Below are 16548 nucleotides of genomic sequence, written 5' to 3'. Positions count from 1 at the left end.
TGTTTGGAGATTGCATGATCACACACATTCCTTCCCCTCGGCTTGGCCTTGCCCAGATTCAGAAGTTAGGAAATACACCCTTGGGATTGGTGACACTGCCTTCTCCCTCCTGGGTCTCCCATAACTCTTGATCTCTTCAGGCGAAAGTTCACCAAAAAGGCCCCAACCAGCAGCTCCCAGAGGAGCTTCGTGGAATTTATCTTGGAGCCCCTCTATAAGATCCTCGCTCAGGTGAGTGTGTCAGGCCCCCTGGCTCAGGTCTGCCCTTCTAAGCACAAGGTGGAAGGAAGAGCTGGTGAACTTGGTCTTCCCGCTGCCCCTGAACCTGATCAGTTTTGTATTACTCAGTATGAGGAAGGTTGGTCACCAGTCTTCTGGATCTAGAACACTACGGTCCTGCAAGTGCTGCTGAGATCAGAGTAGAGGGGGAAGATAGAAAAGAAAAGGCACAGCCTGGAGAAATGTACAAAGATTTTAACTATTTGAAAGAATGTGACACTTGAGAAATAATAGTTTCAGTTATGGGGATTTAACTTAGATATAATTGTTTCACATGAACATCCTCTAGTTTTTACTTTTATACACATATAAAAATTTATTTTTAAAAAAATATATGTTACAGCGTTATTTATACCAGCAGGAAAAGGGGAAAAAACTGGAAATATGTGTTCTTTGGTGAGAGTCTGATTAAATGAATTACGGTACACCCCATAAAATGAAGTATTTTGCAGCCATTAAATGAATGGCTATATGAGCTTGATTTTCATGACGATTCTGGGCACGTATGAATGTGATGTTTGTCAGATTGAAAAGGATGCATCAGACAGTGGTAATGATGTACTTAAACATGTGGGATGCTCCAAGCAACTAAACGCCAATGAAAATTAGTAAACAAACAAACAAACATGTGGGATGCTGCAAAGAAAAGAATATAACATTGCATTTGTATGAATTTGTGCTACCTAAAAGGGTAATAATGTTATACAGGAATTTTCATACATACCTTTCTCCCAAGACAGTTATACTTTGACTGTTAGGTGTTTATGCAAGTGTTTAATAAGCACTGTGCACAGTGAACACACACAAATAACACAAAATGTGTGTGGCCATTCCAACTGACAAAATAGTAAAACATAGCAACAAGACAAAGTACCACGATTAAAATTTATTAGTGCTGGAAAATACTTCGTATCTTGTGTGAGACCGGAATGAATTAAAGAAGAAATTTATAGAGTCCGTCTCCTTAGAGACCTTGAGTCTGCTGAGGATGATTTAGCTTGGCCCCATCCTGACAGCCGATGGACTGCTAGGTGACCTTTTTTGGTTCCTTCCAGTGCAGTGATCCTCTAAATCTGAGAAGTCTCTAACTAGGGAAGGAAGGGTAAGGGATTTCCTGAGTGAGATGAGATGCTGCTTTTTGGACACCAGGGGGCAGCACTGACAGCAGTCCGTTTGAGAGGGCCAGGTTTATTGGCTGGTGTGGGCATTTAACTGAGCTTGCTACACCCACTGTTGGTTTGAAGTGTAAGTACCAAAGATTTCCCTGAAACCAAATTGCTATCCTTGCCAAGAGCTCTCCCTGTAGAAGAGAACCCAGTGCAGTGACCCTTCCTCTTGCCCTTTGGCCCCCCCTTGTCCTCTGTACCACCACACTGGGGCTATCATTCGAGCTGACATGGTGTCTGTTACTGTCACAGGTCGTGGGTGATGTGGACACCAGCCTCCCGAGGACCCTGGATGAGCTTGGCATCCACCTGACCAAGGAGGAGCTGAAGCTGAACATCCGCCCCCTGCTCAGGCTGGTCTGCAAAAAATTCTTTGGCGAGTTCACAGGTAAGGAGCTCGTCGTCATCACCATTTCCTCCACATGTATCATGGGGACCTTTTCCTTACCCCACAGTGGTGTTTGGAGATCTGAGGCTCTTTTAAGTAAACTGCAGGTCAGGATGCAGGGCACCTGGGTTTCTTCCTAGCTGCTTTGCTTAGAGGATGGTACCAAGAATTCTATCTTGGGAAAACAAAAGCAATTAAATTTCCCTACCAGGAGGAGCATGCAAGTAAAGGGGATGGGGAAGCAGATTCTGAGGTATTTTTGCCAGAGGGCAGTCAGGAAGGTGGACACGTGGGTGTGGTACAACAGTGGGAAAAGCCCCAGGCTGGGACTTGGGAGATGGGTTATAGACTCCAATCTCTCTTTCCCCCAAGCTTCTCTTTCTCGTATTTTAGTCACGCAGAAGGTAGGTGCTGTGGTAAAACAAGCCCCAGACTGGTTGGGAAAAGACCTGAGTCTTAATCCTCCTCTGGCCCTGTCCCATGGGGTGATCCCGGGCCAGCCACTCAATCCTTCTGGCACGCTAATTTCTCATCTGTAAATAAGGGAGTGAAAAAGGTGCTGGCTAAGGGCCCTCTCAGCAATCTCTTGATTCCGAGTCTGGTAGGAATTAGGTATCTGAATCCCTAAAGTGCATAACTTTAATGGTTCATTCTGGGCTGGTCATCAATCTGACATAGGAGATCCCCACTAAAAGCAGACATACTAGGCACCCCAAGGTGCCAGTGGAGGTTCTCTCTTGTATGGCTTATTGGTTGTTAGAAAAACAGGATAACTTTTTTTTTTTTTTTTTTTTTTTTTTTTTTTTGTGGTACGCGGGCCTCTCACTGTTGTGGCCTCTCCCGTTGCGGGGCACAGGCTCCGGACGCGCAGGCTCAGCGGCCATGGCTCACGGGCCCAGCCGCTCCGCGGCACGTGGGATCTTCCCGGACCAGGGCACGAACCCGTGTCCCCTGCATCGGCAGGCAGACTCCCAACCACTGCGCCACCAGGGAAGCCCCAGGATAACTTATTGAACAGAAACGTAATGCAGTGTTTCCCAAAGGGAAGAGTCAATTCGGAGATTGTTCTAAGTAGATCTAGAAAGAAGAAATGGGGTACTTATTTAGTTTTGTGTAAGTGCTCAGTAAGTGCTTATATTCAGTAAAAGGTCATGGACTGATATAGATACATTAAAGTTTTTGTCCGCTAAGTTCCAAGGAAGCACTTAGACCTGCTTCTTGCTCTTCCCTGGCATCAGTGTGATTCCACATCTCTTAGCAGCATATGCCCAGGAAACAGGGTATCACTTCTGCCTAGAATCATAGGACCATAGCTTTGAGAGCTGAAAAGCGGTCCCCTCACTGTTAGTTTTCTGACCATCATGAGTGGATCAGAGCTCCCCACTCCCTTCCCCTATGAGAGTATATAGTAACGGCTTTGTCTTCTCCCTCCACAGGCTTTGTGGACATGTGTGTGCAGCATATCCCCTCTCCAAAGGTGGGCGCCAAGCCCAAGATCGAGCACACCTACACTGGAGGTGTGGATTCCGACCTCGGCGAGGCCATGAGCGACTGTGACCCTGATGTAAGGGAGCGTGGCCCCGCCGGTTCTCTGATTTCCGTCCCCTACTGTATTGGGGAATACTGTTTTCCAGTCCCGGAGTAATGCCTTCTTTTCCATCCTTACATGGCCCTCCCAGTGGGCGTAGTCAGAACGACCTGAATTCAAAGCCCAATGTCACCACTAATGCTGGTGTGATCTTGAGAACATTGTTTAGGCTTTCTGAGTCTAAGGGTCTTGGTCTATAAAGTGATGATGATAATTTGTATGTGGTAGTTATGAGAAGTAAGTAAGATTAAGCAAGTGTGACGGTTGTGTTTAGCATGGTGCCTGACAGGTAGTAAAGATTCGACAAATGGTAACTAATCTCGTCAGTCCTGCCTTTTAATTTTTGATTGATTGATTGATTGCCGTACAGCATGCGGGGTCTTAGTTCCCTGACCAGGGATCGAACCCGTGCCCCGTGAAGTGGAAGTGCGGAGTCTTAACCACTGGACCGCCAGGAAAGTCCCAGTCCTGGCTTTTAAAAAAATCTTTCCCAGTCATTCCTTAGGCAATGTAGTTTCTTGGCATAAATGTTACAGCCGGGTGAGAATTGTGAGTTACTTCTTTGGAGGAAATTTGGGGCAACTTAGTCTTATAATCTTGCAAGTTAAAAGTGCCATTCTGGGGGCTTCCCTGGTGGCGCAGTGGTTGAGAGTCCGCCTGCCGATGCAGGGGACACGGGATCGTGCCTCGGTCCGGGAGGATCCCACATGCTGCGGAGCAACTGGGCCTGTGAGCCATGGCCGCTGAGCCTGCGCGTCTGGAGCCTGTGCTCCGCAACGGGCCCGTGAGCCATGACCACTGAACCTGCGCGTCCGGAGCCTGTGCTCCGCAATGGGAGAGGCCACAACAGTGAGAGGCCTGCAAAAAAAAAAAAAAAAGTGCCATTCTACCATCCTAAACCTGCTTCTCTTTCGCAGTTCCCTCATCCCCCACAAGAAAAAGGAAGATTTTTTTTGCTATGCCTGTGACATCTATTAACTAAGCAGGGGGTGGGCCTTGGTTGGAATTTTCCCAGAAGATTGCCACATCTTCTTCTCGGTCTGGGCTGCCTTCTCGTGGAGCTCACTTCATTGCTAACAAGGAAGGTGGAAACAGTGGTGCTTACCCAGAGAGTCTATGTGGTTGAGGCTACACTCTGTCCCCACCTCCAGGGTCCCCTGATGTGCCATACTACCAAGATGTACAGCACAGATGATGGAGTTCAGTTTCATGCCTTTGGCCGAGTGCTAAGTGGCACCATCCATGCTGGGCAGCCTGTGAAGGTACTGGGGGAGAACTACACACTGGAGGATGAGGAAGACTCCCAGATATGCACCGTGGGCCGCCTTTGGATCTCCGTGGCCAGGTACTGCCAACCAGGGTCCCTAGGGGCATGCCTGGGCCTCTGCACTGGAACTGCCCCAGCGAGCTGAAAGGGGTGGTCCTCCTTGGAAACACAGTAGCTGCCTGGCCCCCTATGATGGGGGGAAGATGGACACTCCTTCAGCAGATCTGTTGACTTCTGGTTCTTACTATCCAAGGTTGCTAGGGTCACAAGGCAGCTACTGTTGGGATAATGCCAGGAGCCCTGCCTTTGCCTTTTGAATGGTTTGTATAAACTCTTGTAGCAGGATTTCCATGTTCACTCATCTTAATCTTGTCTTCCTCTTCTGTGTCCTTTAAATCATAACCTTTATGTTTCCTCCCAAAGAAATTAATTTCCCAACTCTACTGACTATTTTTTGACTAAGGTAATAAAGACTTTGCTGGATCCCTTGTAGCATCCCAGTCTGCAGAATTAAACTTCGCTTGCGTCTCTGGGCTGCTAGTCAGTTCATCAGTTTGGCTTTTTAGCTAGAAAGCCGAACCGAGGCTGTCCTTGCCATCAGCCCCTTTTCCCTCCACATTCACCCCATTCTCTAGAAGGCAGAAGAAAATTAAAGAGCTAGGAGAGTTGCAGTATCTTCTGTGGTGCTTTTGGCATCTCCTTACATTCTACCCCTTGGGCAGTGGTTTGCTTACTACCAACATCTAACTGGAATTAGATTTGCGTGTTTTGTCCTCATGTTATACCTTGCATTTTTCTTTCATGGCATGCATCAGTTTGTAACCACACACGTGTGGCTGTATGATTGATTGTTTATCGCATCCCTCCCCTGCTAGAACGTATCTGTTTTGCTCACCCTGCTCCTGGCTCAGCGCCTGGCACAGAGCAGATTCTCAGTACATTTTTATGGAATGAATAAGTACCCTGGAATACTCTGCCCAAGTTCCATTGCTGCTTATTGGATGCTGCTCCAGGTACCACATTGAAGTGAACCGTGTTCCTGCTGGCAACTGGGTCCTGATCGAAGGTGTTGATCAACCAATTGTGAAGACCGCGACCATAACTGAACCCCGAGGGAATGAGGAGGTAGAGTTTTGGAAGAGGCAACTAGATTGGCTTAAGCTAGAGGGTCACCAGGAGCCGCAGCACACGTGAGCAACAAGAAGCAGAACACGCAGGGGATGAGCCCCGGAGTCACTGCTGCTTCCTGCTGCCAGGCCGCAGCATGGGCTCAGCCTTCCACATCTGACCCTGCTGGATTCTCCTTGTACTGAATGCTAGGAATTAGAAGGGATCCTTTTATTCTTTCCCTTCTCTTTTTGTTCTGCCAACATATGTGGGAATAAGTGGCCCTTCAGGTTGCCTCCAGGCAGCGCCCTGGCTCCATTTGTGGGGGATAGTCCGCTCCCCAGCAGGTCATCAGCTTCTCCCTGCCCTCTGCACTGTCTGTGCCTGCTCAGGCCAGGTGTCCTCACCGCTCTGCATTTTGGGTCTCAGGCTCAGATTTTCCGGCCCTTGAAGTTCAATACCACATCTGTTATCAAGATTGCTGTGGAGCCAGTCAACCCCTCTGAGCTGCCCAAGATGCTGGACGGCCTCCGCAAGGTCAACAAGAGCTATCCGTCCCTCACCACCAAGGTAGGCCCGAGGCCGCAGTCGCTGCTGAGCTCTGTGTGCCCAGGTTGAGGGCTCTTTGCTTGTGCTGCACGCTGCTTCGTGTCCGTCGGGTGGCTCTGATCTGCTGCTTCCGGCAGCCTACATCAGGGAATGGTCCTTGTCTGTTAATTGTCACTTGAAGGCAGTACAGGACCCCTATTTGTGTGTATGAGCCTGTATGCGCGTGTGTGTGCATCTTACACAGCATCTTTAGATAGGAAAGGTGATTCCTGGAAAGTACACTTTGAATTGATTTTCCAGAAAACACACAGGGAAAAGTGAGTCACTCTGAGCCTGCCAGCATAGCTCTCTGAGGAGTTGGCCAGGGCTACAGGGTCAGCTTACATCCTCAGACAGAGCAGGGTTTTCCCTAAATGGCTAAGATGTTGATTCAGTCCGTGACCTTACACCCACTAGCACTGTGCTCAGTGGTCCAGGTGTCTTGAGGACTGACTCATAGGTCACTGCTCCCCACTGATCCTTCCTGAAGAGGCTGGAACCAACACTGACCAGTGGCTTTTCTGATAGTGGGCTTGGGCACCTCCTCCTGGGTTCTAGCCTTGATGCTATCTCTGTCTGCTGTTGCTGCCACAAGAGAATCCAGGCTGTGACCACCAGGGTCGTTGTGTTTCAGGTAGAAGAATCTGGTGAGCACGTGATCCTGGGTACTGGGGAGCTCTACCTGGACTGTGTGATGCACGACTTGCGGAAGATGTACTCGGAGATAGACATCAAGGTAACGCAGCCTCTCCTTTCTCTGGCACCGGCTTGGCCAGGAGCTCGGCTCACAGCTCCAGGCTGATGTTACAAGCAGCCAAACCCTTGAGTCCCCAGCAAGGCCCAAGGGGAAAAGGGTGCTCCAGGGGAGGAGATCTGTGTGGGAAAAGCATGACCTGTTGCTCCCTGTGTGGGAAGGATTGGAAATCCGGTTTGCCTCCTTCGGTGGGGGTTATTCTCAGTGTCGAACGTTCAGAGTCAAGGCTCCCAAGCCAAAGTTATTCTTGATCTTTTGTTAAGAAAATGGTTGCACAGCTAAGCCATCTGTGGTGATTAGGGCTCAGAGTGGATGGTTTCGAGGAGAGCGTGGAGACTGGCTCTTCTGGACTCGTGGTGAGGTCTTAACGTAGCCCCTCAGTTAAACTGCCCGTCGCACAGCCTTGGTCTCAGTGGACACACATTTTCTCCAGGGCCGTGGGTGGGGTGGCAGTCGTGGGAGTGAGTGCCCTCAAGTGCCCCTCTTAGCCCAGGGCTGGTGCTGTAGAAGACGCTGTGTTTCTCCGGGAGAAGGCCGTGTGGGGGCTTCCGGGAGGAGCTGTGCTGCCCCGAGGTCGTGAGTTGAGGATGGAACAGGCGCTCGCCAGTCAGTCTGTCGAGGCAGAGCTCTGACAGACCCACGGTGTTCAGTGAATGCTGGTGGGACGGCTGTATGGATGTTGAAAGATACCTTGGGAGACGATCATTTAGGCCCTAAACTGATCTCCACTTACTCTTGGCTCAGGAACATAAATTGTGCACTACACTAAGTTTTCCAGGCTTCTTAGTTTAGGTGCAGACTTTGGCCTCAGCCTGCTGTGGTACTTGTCGCGAACGCTGATTAAGACGGGTTCTCGCACAGGTAGCGTCAGGGGAACCTTGGAATCCCCTTTGGCAGAAGGTTGTCCTCCCAACAGTTAGACCTTGCCTAACAGTTTATTTTGTTTCTCAGGTGGCTGACCCCGTTGTCACGTTTTGTGAGACAGTTGTGGAAACATCCTCCCTCAAGTGCTTTGCTGAAACGCCCAATAAGAAGTAAGCTGGGGGCCATAGTGACCCTGGGGCGCACAGGGGTCGCTTTCCCCTGCCCCCAACTCTGCCCCAGTCACAGATAGAGGCCCCTAAGTCTTGGGATGAGGGCGCTAAGGATACTTGAGTTTTACCCCGGCCCTCTCATTATGCCTTTGAACACGGTGCTGTGGAATTCTTTGCCTTAGTTACTCCCGGTGTTTTCGTAATTGCCACTTTTTCTCTCTGTATAATATGACCATCTTAAACTTTTCCCTAGCAGCAACTCTACTGTTTCACTGTTTAATAACTAATAGTGTTTAAAGCTTTTTTTAAAAAATGCCCCAAATTTTACTTTTTTAAAGAGTGATAGATTCAAATGTAAGAAGATGAGTCCTTTTTGCTCTACTCTGCTCCTGTGGCTTTCACTGATGTTGCTGCCTTAGCTCTTGCCTTTGTCACCCTTTCTTAGGAACAACCCTTCTGACCCTGCTCAGAACCCCCTTCCTTTCTGACTAGAGGGTCAACCTGCTGACCCTCCTCATTATGCATTTCCTTTCTGACTAGGAACAAGATCACCATGATTGCTGAGCCGCTTGAGAAGGGCCTCGCGGAGGACATAGAGAACGAGGTGGTCCAGATCACGTGGAACAGGTGAGAACATGGCTCTGATTCCAGGGCCGAACAGCTTGTCTGATGAGTCTCTAGCACGATGCATCCCTCCCTCTAGGAACTGATTTTGTCTCCGCCTTCTCGTCATGGTCCTAGCACAGTGTAGGTAGGCTGAGGCGACTGTCATCCAGAAAAGCAGGGTCTGTGGCCTCGGAAACGGGCAATCACAGAACTGTCTGACATGACCATTTTTTCCTCGTCCCCCAGGAAGAAGCTGGGAGAGTTCTTCCAGACCAAGTACGATTGGGATCTGCTGGCTGCCCGTTCCATCTGGGCTTTTGGCCCTGATGCCACCGGCCCCAACATCCTGGTGGATGATACCCTGCCCTCTGAGGTACGGAAGAACTAATGGAAGCCATGTGGCCTCCTCTTAGCTCTTGAGTGGAAGAAACTACAAAGTGTTCTTATTTTTCCCGAAAGTATTTTGTATTTTCTGGTGAAGAAGAGTATCCTTTTACTGGTGTACCTACCTCCTCCTCCCTGTAAACTCTTTGGCTGTTGCCAGGGTGACTGCTAAGGGGCCCTCATGTTTTGTGCAGGTGGACAAGGCTCTTCTCGGCTCGGTGAAGGACAGCATCGTTCAAGGTTTCCAGTGGGGAACTAGGGAGGGGCCCCTCTGTGATGAGTGTAAGTCCACCAGCGCCTCTGCCTTTGCCACCCCAGGCCTCTAGGGTCCTTGCATCTGGGTGTATGAAGTGGGGTGGGCTCATCTTTGGGACCCGGCAAAAGAAGCAGCTTGGGGCCCACAGCACCTTCCCATGTCCTGGGCCAGCTTCCTCTCTTCTCCTTCCCCGTCCTGGTGCTACTGCTTGGTACATCTTAGAAATGGAAGTCACGTCTAGATTGACATTTGCTCCTCATTTCTGGAATGTGTTTCAGGAAGGGTATCGGGGATGGGATTGGAGTGGTTTATAGACCAGGATTGGACTTAGTAGGGACAAATGTGCAATTCCTAGAACTTATTCTAACATCCCAAAATAATTAAATATCTGGAAAAGAAACACATAAACTTCTAGGGACACTTTATGCTGTCTGAACGTGGCCTGAAACCAACACTGAGAACATATGCTTACCTTCACACTTCCGCATGTGCTATTAGAACGCATATCTGCAGGCTGATTCTGTACCATATCTTTCATGGCTACAAGACAGCTGCAGTGCTGCAAGAGGCTCCTTGCTGCTCTGCCCGTGCGCCCTTGACTAGCACCAGAGCCCCTCAGCAGTCAGCTCCCCCTTCTCCTTTCCAGTGATTCGAAATGTCAAGTTTAAGATCCTGGATGCAGTGGTTGCCCAGGAGCCCCTGCACCGGGGCGGGGGCCAGATCATCCCCACGGCCAGAAGAGTCGTCTACTCTGCCTTCCTCATGGTGAGCGGGTGGGGCTGTCCTGCTGCAGCGCATGAAGGGGGCCTCAAGGCCACTGTCCCCCTGCCTCCCCTTTACCCGGGTTCTCGGTCCTCAGCCTTCCCCAAGCTGAGGAACCCTTCCTTTTGGCTCTCTCGCAGGCCACCCCTCGTCTGATGGAGCCCTACTACTTCGTAGAGGTCCAGGCCCCTGCAGATTGTGTTTCTGCTGTTTATACTGTCCTGGCCAGGCGCAGGTGAGCCGCCAGGCACGAAAGGGACGGGGCAGCGAGCACAAGCTCAGCAAGAGGGAACCTCGCTGTGGAGGAGGAGGGACTGGACCCCACACTCTCCACTCCTGAAACCAAGGTTTTTAGAAGGAAGTAGGAAAGGAATGAGGCAATCCCCAGCCTTACCACAGATTATAATTTGAGATTTCTCCTTGGGCTCCCCCCTCAGAGAGCTCCTGGGGCAAGTATTCCTGGGGTGAGTCAGTGGTGGGAATGTCTACAGGTCCTTGTCTCGTCAATGTTGCACTCTTGCCCAGAGGTTGCTGCCCCTTTGACTTCCACAGGGAACTATGCCGAGAGCCGTTTCTGCCCTCTGTAGCGCACTTGTGGTTATTCTTTCTCTGATGGTCAGCATTTGGGGGTACACGACTTCTGCTTTTGGCCTCTTCAGAACTAGGGACTCAGCCTTTGTTTTTATGTCTCAGGGGGCATGTGACTCAGGATGCGCCCATCCCAGGCTCCCCTCTCTACACCATCAAAGCTTTCATCCCCGCCATCGACTCTTTTGGCTTTGAGACAGATCTGCGGACTCACACGCAGGGGCAGGCCTTTTCCTTGTCTGTCTTCCACCATTGGCAGGTAAGAAAACAGTGCAGGCTGGCCGCTGTGGTCCGCACCTCTGCAAGGCCATCCCCTGTGACCTGTTCCTCTCCAGGCCCCAAGGGGGATCGCCAGCATCCTAGAGAAGGGCCCTGCTTCTAGGCCGGATGCTCTGCGAGGTCGGCCTGGACCATCTGATGAAACCACTTGGCCTTTCAGATTGTACCCGGTGATCCTCTGGACAAGAGCATTGTCATCCGTCCCTTGGAGCCGCAGCCAGCACCCCACCTGGCCCGAGAATTCATGATCAAAACCCGTCGTAGGAAGGTACGTGTCCCTCAGACCCACGGCCATCCCTCTACCCCCAAGGGTCTTGCCAGGAGTTGGATCTCTCTTCATTTCTTGCTTTTGGACCCTTCTCCCAAAGACTGAAAGCATTTCACAGCACAGTTTGGAGAGTCACGGTCTGTATAGGCTTCAGGCAACCAGACCCGGGGCCGCGTGCCTGGGAAGGGAGCGCCTTCCCCTGCCCTGGGACGGTACCCTAAAGGCAGGGCTCCCGAAGCAGCTCAGCCAACACTTGGCCCCCACCCGCTCCCCACACTCAAGCACAGCTCGGTCACGCAGGGCTCATCCTTGCATCTGCCCCACTCTGCAGGGCCTGAGTGAAGACGTCAGCATCAGCAAGTTCTTCGACGATCCTATGTTGCTGGAGCTCGCCAAGCAGGATGTTGTGCTCAATTACCCCATGTGAGCACCTGGACCCCTGGCAGCTCCTGCTCCCTGTGCTGGGCTGCATCCTGGACTTTGAAGCCAGGACCTGGTGGGACTTGGACTCCGTGCTGTCAGAGCGTGTCTGGGACTGCTGTGGCCGCCCTTAACAAGCCCAGAGCCTCCAGGCCTCCAACCCAGAGGGAGGAGCATTTGGCTTCCTGGTTCCTCCTGCGGCCTCTGCCTGGCTCCATTCCCAGAGAACAGAGAGGAGCTTGGGCTCAGGGAAGGAGAAGGGGATGGAAGTATTGAAGCCCAAGGGGGCCCTGTCCTCAGGATTTACGTGGATTTTTATTTTATTTTTTTTGTATAAAAGTTTGACCTTAGACATGGTTCATAAATGAACAGAACATTCTGACCTCTGCCTTGCTCCGTCCTTTTCATCCCCACCGCTCCGCCCCCTTCCCTGCGGCACAGGCTCATCCTGGCGCTTGGGATCTGGATCTGTGTTGTCCCCCATGAGGCCTCACTGACTCTGCTCCCAGCTGCAGCCTTCCTGCCCGGTCCCCAGGGAGGCGGCCTGTGGGGGGAGGAACGCCTACCTCTTCCCTCAGTGTTCCCATGAGCACTGAGGCCTCTTTACTGTCCCCAGCTCCTGTTCCTGGTGGATGGCACCTGAGGGGGCTTGGGAGTCGTTGGGTCTCTGGGATCCGAGGGCTACACCTCCTCCTCTGCCCCTGAGGATTCTCCTTGCCCTGGAGCTGGGGGCCAGAACTCTTTGATTTCCAGCCCTTTGCTCTAAGTCCTCCTACCAGCCACCACCAATCCCTTACTCTGCTCTCGCCTGTGTGAAGAAGAGACAGTTGATTTGCCTCCGACTCCTTTATCTGGTGCGTACCGGGCGTTGATCGAAGAGGTCTGACTGCCCCAGGCCTGTAGGAGCCCCACTTCTGCCCAGCGTCCCACGCGGTTCTCTTGATGCGGTCTCCGTACATCGTGTGCCCCGCACCTGTGTGAGGGAGAAGGGAAAAGGCCCCATGATATCGAACCCTCCACCCATCCTCTGGCGCTCTCAGGTGTCCCAGAGTCCTGGGGGTCCAACACTAGCTTTCCCCTTGAGAGCCCAGCTTTGCTGCTTATCTTTCCGCCCTAGGTCACCACAGCTGCTACAAACACCTGGCCGCACAGCCTGGGGAAACACCCCGTTTAACACTTCACAGAGTACTTTCTCGTGTATTATCTGTCTGAGAAACCTCACGGCAGTACACGAGGGGGGCAAGCTGGGGTGGTTATCATCGTGTCGCACGTGGGGAAACTGTGAGAGAAAGAGATTTGTCCGCTGTTGCACAGCTCGTAAGTAGCTGTCTGCCTTTTGGTCCAGAGAGGAAAAACTCAGCATAGGTTCTGCTGCGTGGTTTTTCTCATTTCTAGGACAAACTCACGAAACAGACTGTGCGTCTTCCCCTGGAACACAGGAAATTAAGCAGGGGACCCTGAAACTGACTCGGTATGAGGGCCTCACCAAGGACTTGCTGTGGAGCCTGGTATAGGGAACAGGGACTGAACCCATGGTCCCCTAACTGTCAGGACTCACAGCCAGATTTTGCCTAATCAGATTTGCCCTCGTTCTCCCATGACCCCACCAGCGACTTCACCAGCATGATCACACCCACAGCACAGGCCTGTGCTGCCACTCAGGTGTGAGTCAGGTGTGTGGACGTGGTGGTGGAACCACGAGCCTTCAGCCCGTAAATCCTGTATGCTGCCATCACCACGCAGCCTCCTAAGCCTACGTAGGCAGAGAACACGAGCCCTTGGACCTCAGTCACCAAGTACATCGCTCTCCTGGTGAGAGACACCTCACTAGGCAGGCTGGGCATCTGGATAATCAGCTGCCTTCCTGCTGCTGCTTTGGGGCTGGCAGTGGGCTGAGGAGAGGCTATCATTCGAATGTTGAGTTGTTTCTTCTCAAAGATATTTACAAAGTGCGTCCCTCCAATGACTCCCCTCCTCCCTGTGCAGATAGCCCATCATCATGACTCTCCCACCCCCCCTTAGCTCTTCTCCAACTGCTGCCGGCCCCCACAGCTTTTCTAACCTCCCAGGACCAGGGGGAAGAGAGCCCTGGGGGACCCCAAACTACTCCTGCCCATCCTGACGCTGGTGTCGGTATCCCATGCGCTTGGTTGGCTGCCACCTCCAGCCATCCAGCCATCCAGCCTCCTTCGTTTCATTGTCAGGATGTGGCCCCTAGTCCCTCGGCACCTTTGCTGTTGGTTCACTTCTCTTCTAGCTGTTGATAATTCGATGGGTAGGACCACTTGAGTTCTGTGCTTCATTCTTTGAAAGGACTAGGAGACACGTTCTCTGAGAGAAGGCCCCCTCCTCGCCTCCCATTCCTTCGTCTCCCACTCACCTATAGGCACCAGCAGAGACTCCCTGGTCTTCCTCAGGAACTTCTCAGACATGCTGTCCTCACCCTCAGGTGGTGCCCACCAGCCTTTGTTAGCAGACATGATCCTGCCCCCAGACGTTAGCAGCTGGGGCTCCTAGGCTTGCTTCAAACCAGTCCTAGAAGGAGGCAGGAAGAACTCCAATTCCCAGTCAAGGGTGGGAAGGAAGAAGTGGACTGCTGAGATCTCTCTTACCATGCCCAACATAGACACTACTTAAAAAGATGTCCTGGGTGTCCCGTCTCAGATGGCTGGAGCCATTTCTTCATCTCTTCCTCCCAACATCTGCCTCTTGCCCAGATCATTCCAGCTTCACTCTTTTCTCTGCCTCCCCCTCTACCATCTGTGTCCCTACGGGTGTGATCCTTGGGCCAAGAAAAACAGCTGGAAAAATCCACAGATGAGGGTGGGAGGAACAGGCCTTTAACCTTGGGTCCCCCACTGGCCTTGAGTCTGTGATAGTTGTCCCTGATGGAGCTGGGGAGGAAGATCTGGCCCTAGGCAGCCAGAGCCATCCCAGACAGTGTTACAGCACTGGTTACCGAATCACCAGAGCCAGAGACTGAAACGATTAGGCATGGATCTCTGTATAATTTTGTGTAGATTTTGGATGTGAAGGCTAATGGAACAAATTCTGGTCCCTGAGCTGTTCCCCTGTCTCTAAGTCCATCTCTTGACAGGTTCTTTGCAGGTACCAACCCCCTGCCTTATCCCTGCGCTGGAACCCCTATGGCTCTACTTGCTAACCCTGTAAATGTCTGCTCTGATCAAAAACTAGATGGAGTCCCAGAGTCCTGGTCCTTAGACCAGGGGTTCTGCCTGCCGGGTGCCTTCGAAGTCTAACCACGAGACAAAGTCCCTGCTTGAGGTGACTTCTATTCCTAGTTACCTCTCCTCTTCTGCAGGAGCAAAGACTGCTGGCCCCACAGGTCCTCAGCACGCCGGTGCTTACCCTAGGGGACTGCTAGAAAGTGGAGTGCAAGCAGCCCAGCCAGGGCTCAGTGTCTGCTGTTTTGAAATCAGCCAAGGGCTGATGATGGAGCTGCCACTATGGGGTCAGGGAAGCAGTGTCCAGCTTTATGGAGACTATGAGGTCAGGAATGGAGAGGGGAGGAGATAGGACAGGGCATCAGTCTTAACGCTCCATCTGCTGAGTTCCAGGCGGGAGCTCCAAGCACTGGAAAGTAATTGAAGATGGAGGGCAGCCCTTACCTCAATTCAGTCTTTTCATTCCTCCGGACCGGACGTAAGTGGCTGGATCAGAGATGGACTTGAGTTGGAGAACTGAGATGGGAATATAGAGGCAAGGATAGGTAGAGATCCTGGGCTCTCCCACAAGTTGTACTGCCTTAATGAGAGACGGGCTGTCTGGTCTTGGTCTTGATCCCTCCAAGGATGTTTTCTGGGCCAAGAGATTTGTCCAGGAGTTTGAAACAACTGGGACTTCCCTCACATCTCCAGACCCCTTCATACTGCCTGTGGGGTGATGCTCACTCAGGATACAGAGATGACAACGACAGGCATTAACACCTATTCTATTTCAAGTATCTATATTTCACACCATTCCACTATTCTACACAGTAAGAAGCAGCTTGTTCATAGACCAGGAACTGAGCTTCTGAGAGGCTAAATGAATTATCCATGAGTACACAGCTAGTAAATGGCAGTGTCACGATCTGAACCTAGGTCTGGCTGGCTCCAAAGTAGCTTCTTGCTAAGAAATGGAGAAAGATCGGATGCACTGTGGGGAGTCCCACTCCTTCCCACGCCTTTGTTCCTCTCCTAGCCCGTGTGTCTGTCCTAAAGGGGCTTTTCAGCCCTGGAAATGTGTCCAGCAGCTGATGTCTCTCTTTTCTCTCCCTAGCCTTCACTGCTTCAGGGAGAGACCCAGGGTCAGAGCATCTCCCCAGGGCCTCCGCATATCCCCAGCGTCCATGGGAACTCTCCTCCCAGTCGTTCACACACACTCCTGTGCTGCCTCTCCTGGTCCCAGCAGTGGCCTGAATTCTCCAGAGATCGATGCACTAGGCCAGATGTGGGAGGATGGAAATGTCTGGATGAGACAGTGCAAGAATCAGGATCAACTCCAAGCCCTTTAGAGAATGGAGGCCAAGCTATGGAGAGCGAAGTTCAACTTCTCCCCGTTGAGATGATGTCGATGCTCGCACAGCATCTCAGCCCAGAACCAATAAAATAATAATAGTTGCTATGATCTTCTGAGCACCTGTGAGCCTAGAAATATGCTAATTGCTTTAAGTAGGTTATTTTATTTAATCCTCACAACTATTATTCTATTAGGTATGTGGTAGGTACTATTGTTTTTATTCCTATTTCAAAGATGAAAAACCGAGGCTTGAGTTAAACATCTTGCTCAAGGTCACAGAAAGTGACAGAGGA

At 51.4% G+C, this 16548-nt stretch overlaps 2 protein-coding genes across 2 annotated transcripts in view; one reads left to right on the top strand and one right to left on the bottom strand.

The window, feature by feature from the left end:
* EFTUD2 (elongation factor Tu GTP binding domain containing 2) overlaps nucleotides 1-12116 on the top strand; it is a 34095-nt gene extending 21979 nt beyond the window's left edge. Inside the window, exons 13-28 of the mRNA XM_059048834.2 lie at nucleotides 141-231; nucleotides 1698-1833; nucleotides 3270-3397; nucleotides 4573-4766; nucleotides 5702-5813; nucleotides 6225-6365; nucleotides 7018-7119; nucleotides 8089-8171; nucleotides 8712-8798; nucleotides 9024-9150; nucleotides 9356-9443; nucleotides 10064-10182; nucleotides 10320-10414; nucleotides 10873-11026; nucleotides 11207-11314; nucleotides 11646-12116. Coding sequence (XP_058904817.1) covers nucleotides 141-231; nucleotides 1698-1833; nucleotides 3270-3397; nucleotides 4573-4766; nucleotides 5702-5813; nucleotides 6225-6365; nucleotides 7018-7119; nucleotides 8089-8171; nucleotides 8712-8798; nucleotides 9024-9150; nucleotides 9356-9443; nucleotides 10064-10182; nucleotides 10320-10414; nucleotides 10873-11026; nucleotides 11207-11314; nucleotides 11646-11741 — 1861 coding nt within the window. The 3' untranslated portion in view covers nucleotides 11742-12116. The remainder of the gene's footprint in view (nucleotides 1-140; nucleotides 232-1697; nucleotides 1834-3269; nucleotides 3398-4572; nucleotides 4767-5701; nucleotides 5814-6224; nucleotides 6366-7017; nucleotides 7120-8088; nucleotides 8172-8711; nucleotides 8799-9023; nucleotides 9151-9355; nucleotides 9444-10063; nucleotides 10183-10319; nucleotides 10415-10872; nucleotides 11027-11206; nucleotides 11315-11645) is intronic.
* Nucleotides 12037-14427, bottom strand: HIGD1B (HIG1 hypoxia inducible domain family member 1B). Its single transcript, XM_059048855.2, is given in 6 exon segments — nucleotides 12037-12278; nucleotides 12597-12707; nucleotide 13191; nucleotides 13354-13487; nucleotides 14115-14269; nucleotides 14347-14427. Coding segments are annotated over 5 exon segments (447 nt in total). The 5' UTR covers nucleotides 14215-14269; nucleotides 14347-14427; the 3' UTR covers nucleotides 12037-12177.
* Between the last annotated feature and the right edge of the window lie 2121 nt (nucleotides 14428-16548).

Source organism: Kogia breviceps, chromosome 19, assembly GCF_026419965.1.
Source record: "Kogia breviceps isolate mKogBre1 chromosome 19, mKogBre1 haplotype 1, whole genome shotgun sequence".
Lineage (NCBI taxonomy): Eukaryota > Metazoa > Chordata > Mammalia > Artiodactyla > Physeteridae > Kogia > Kogia breviceps.
Note: the sequence above shows the minus strand (reverse complement) of the source record. Positions and strands in the feature narration are given on the sequence as shown.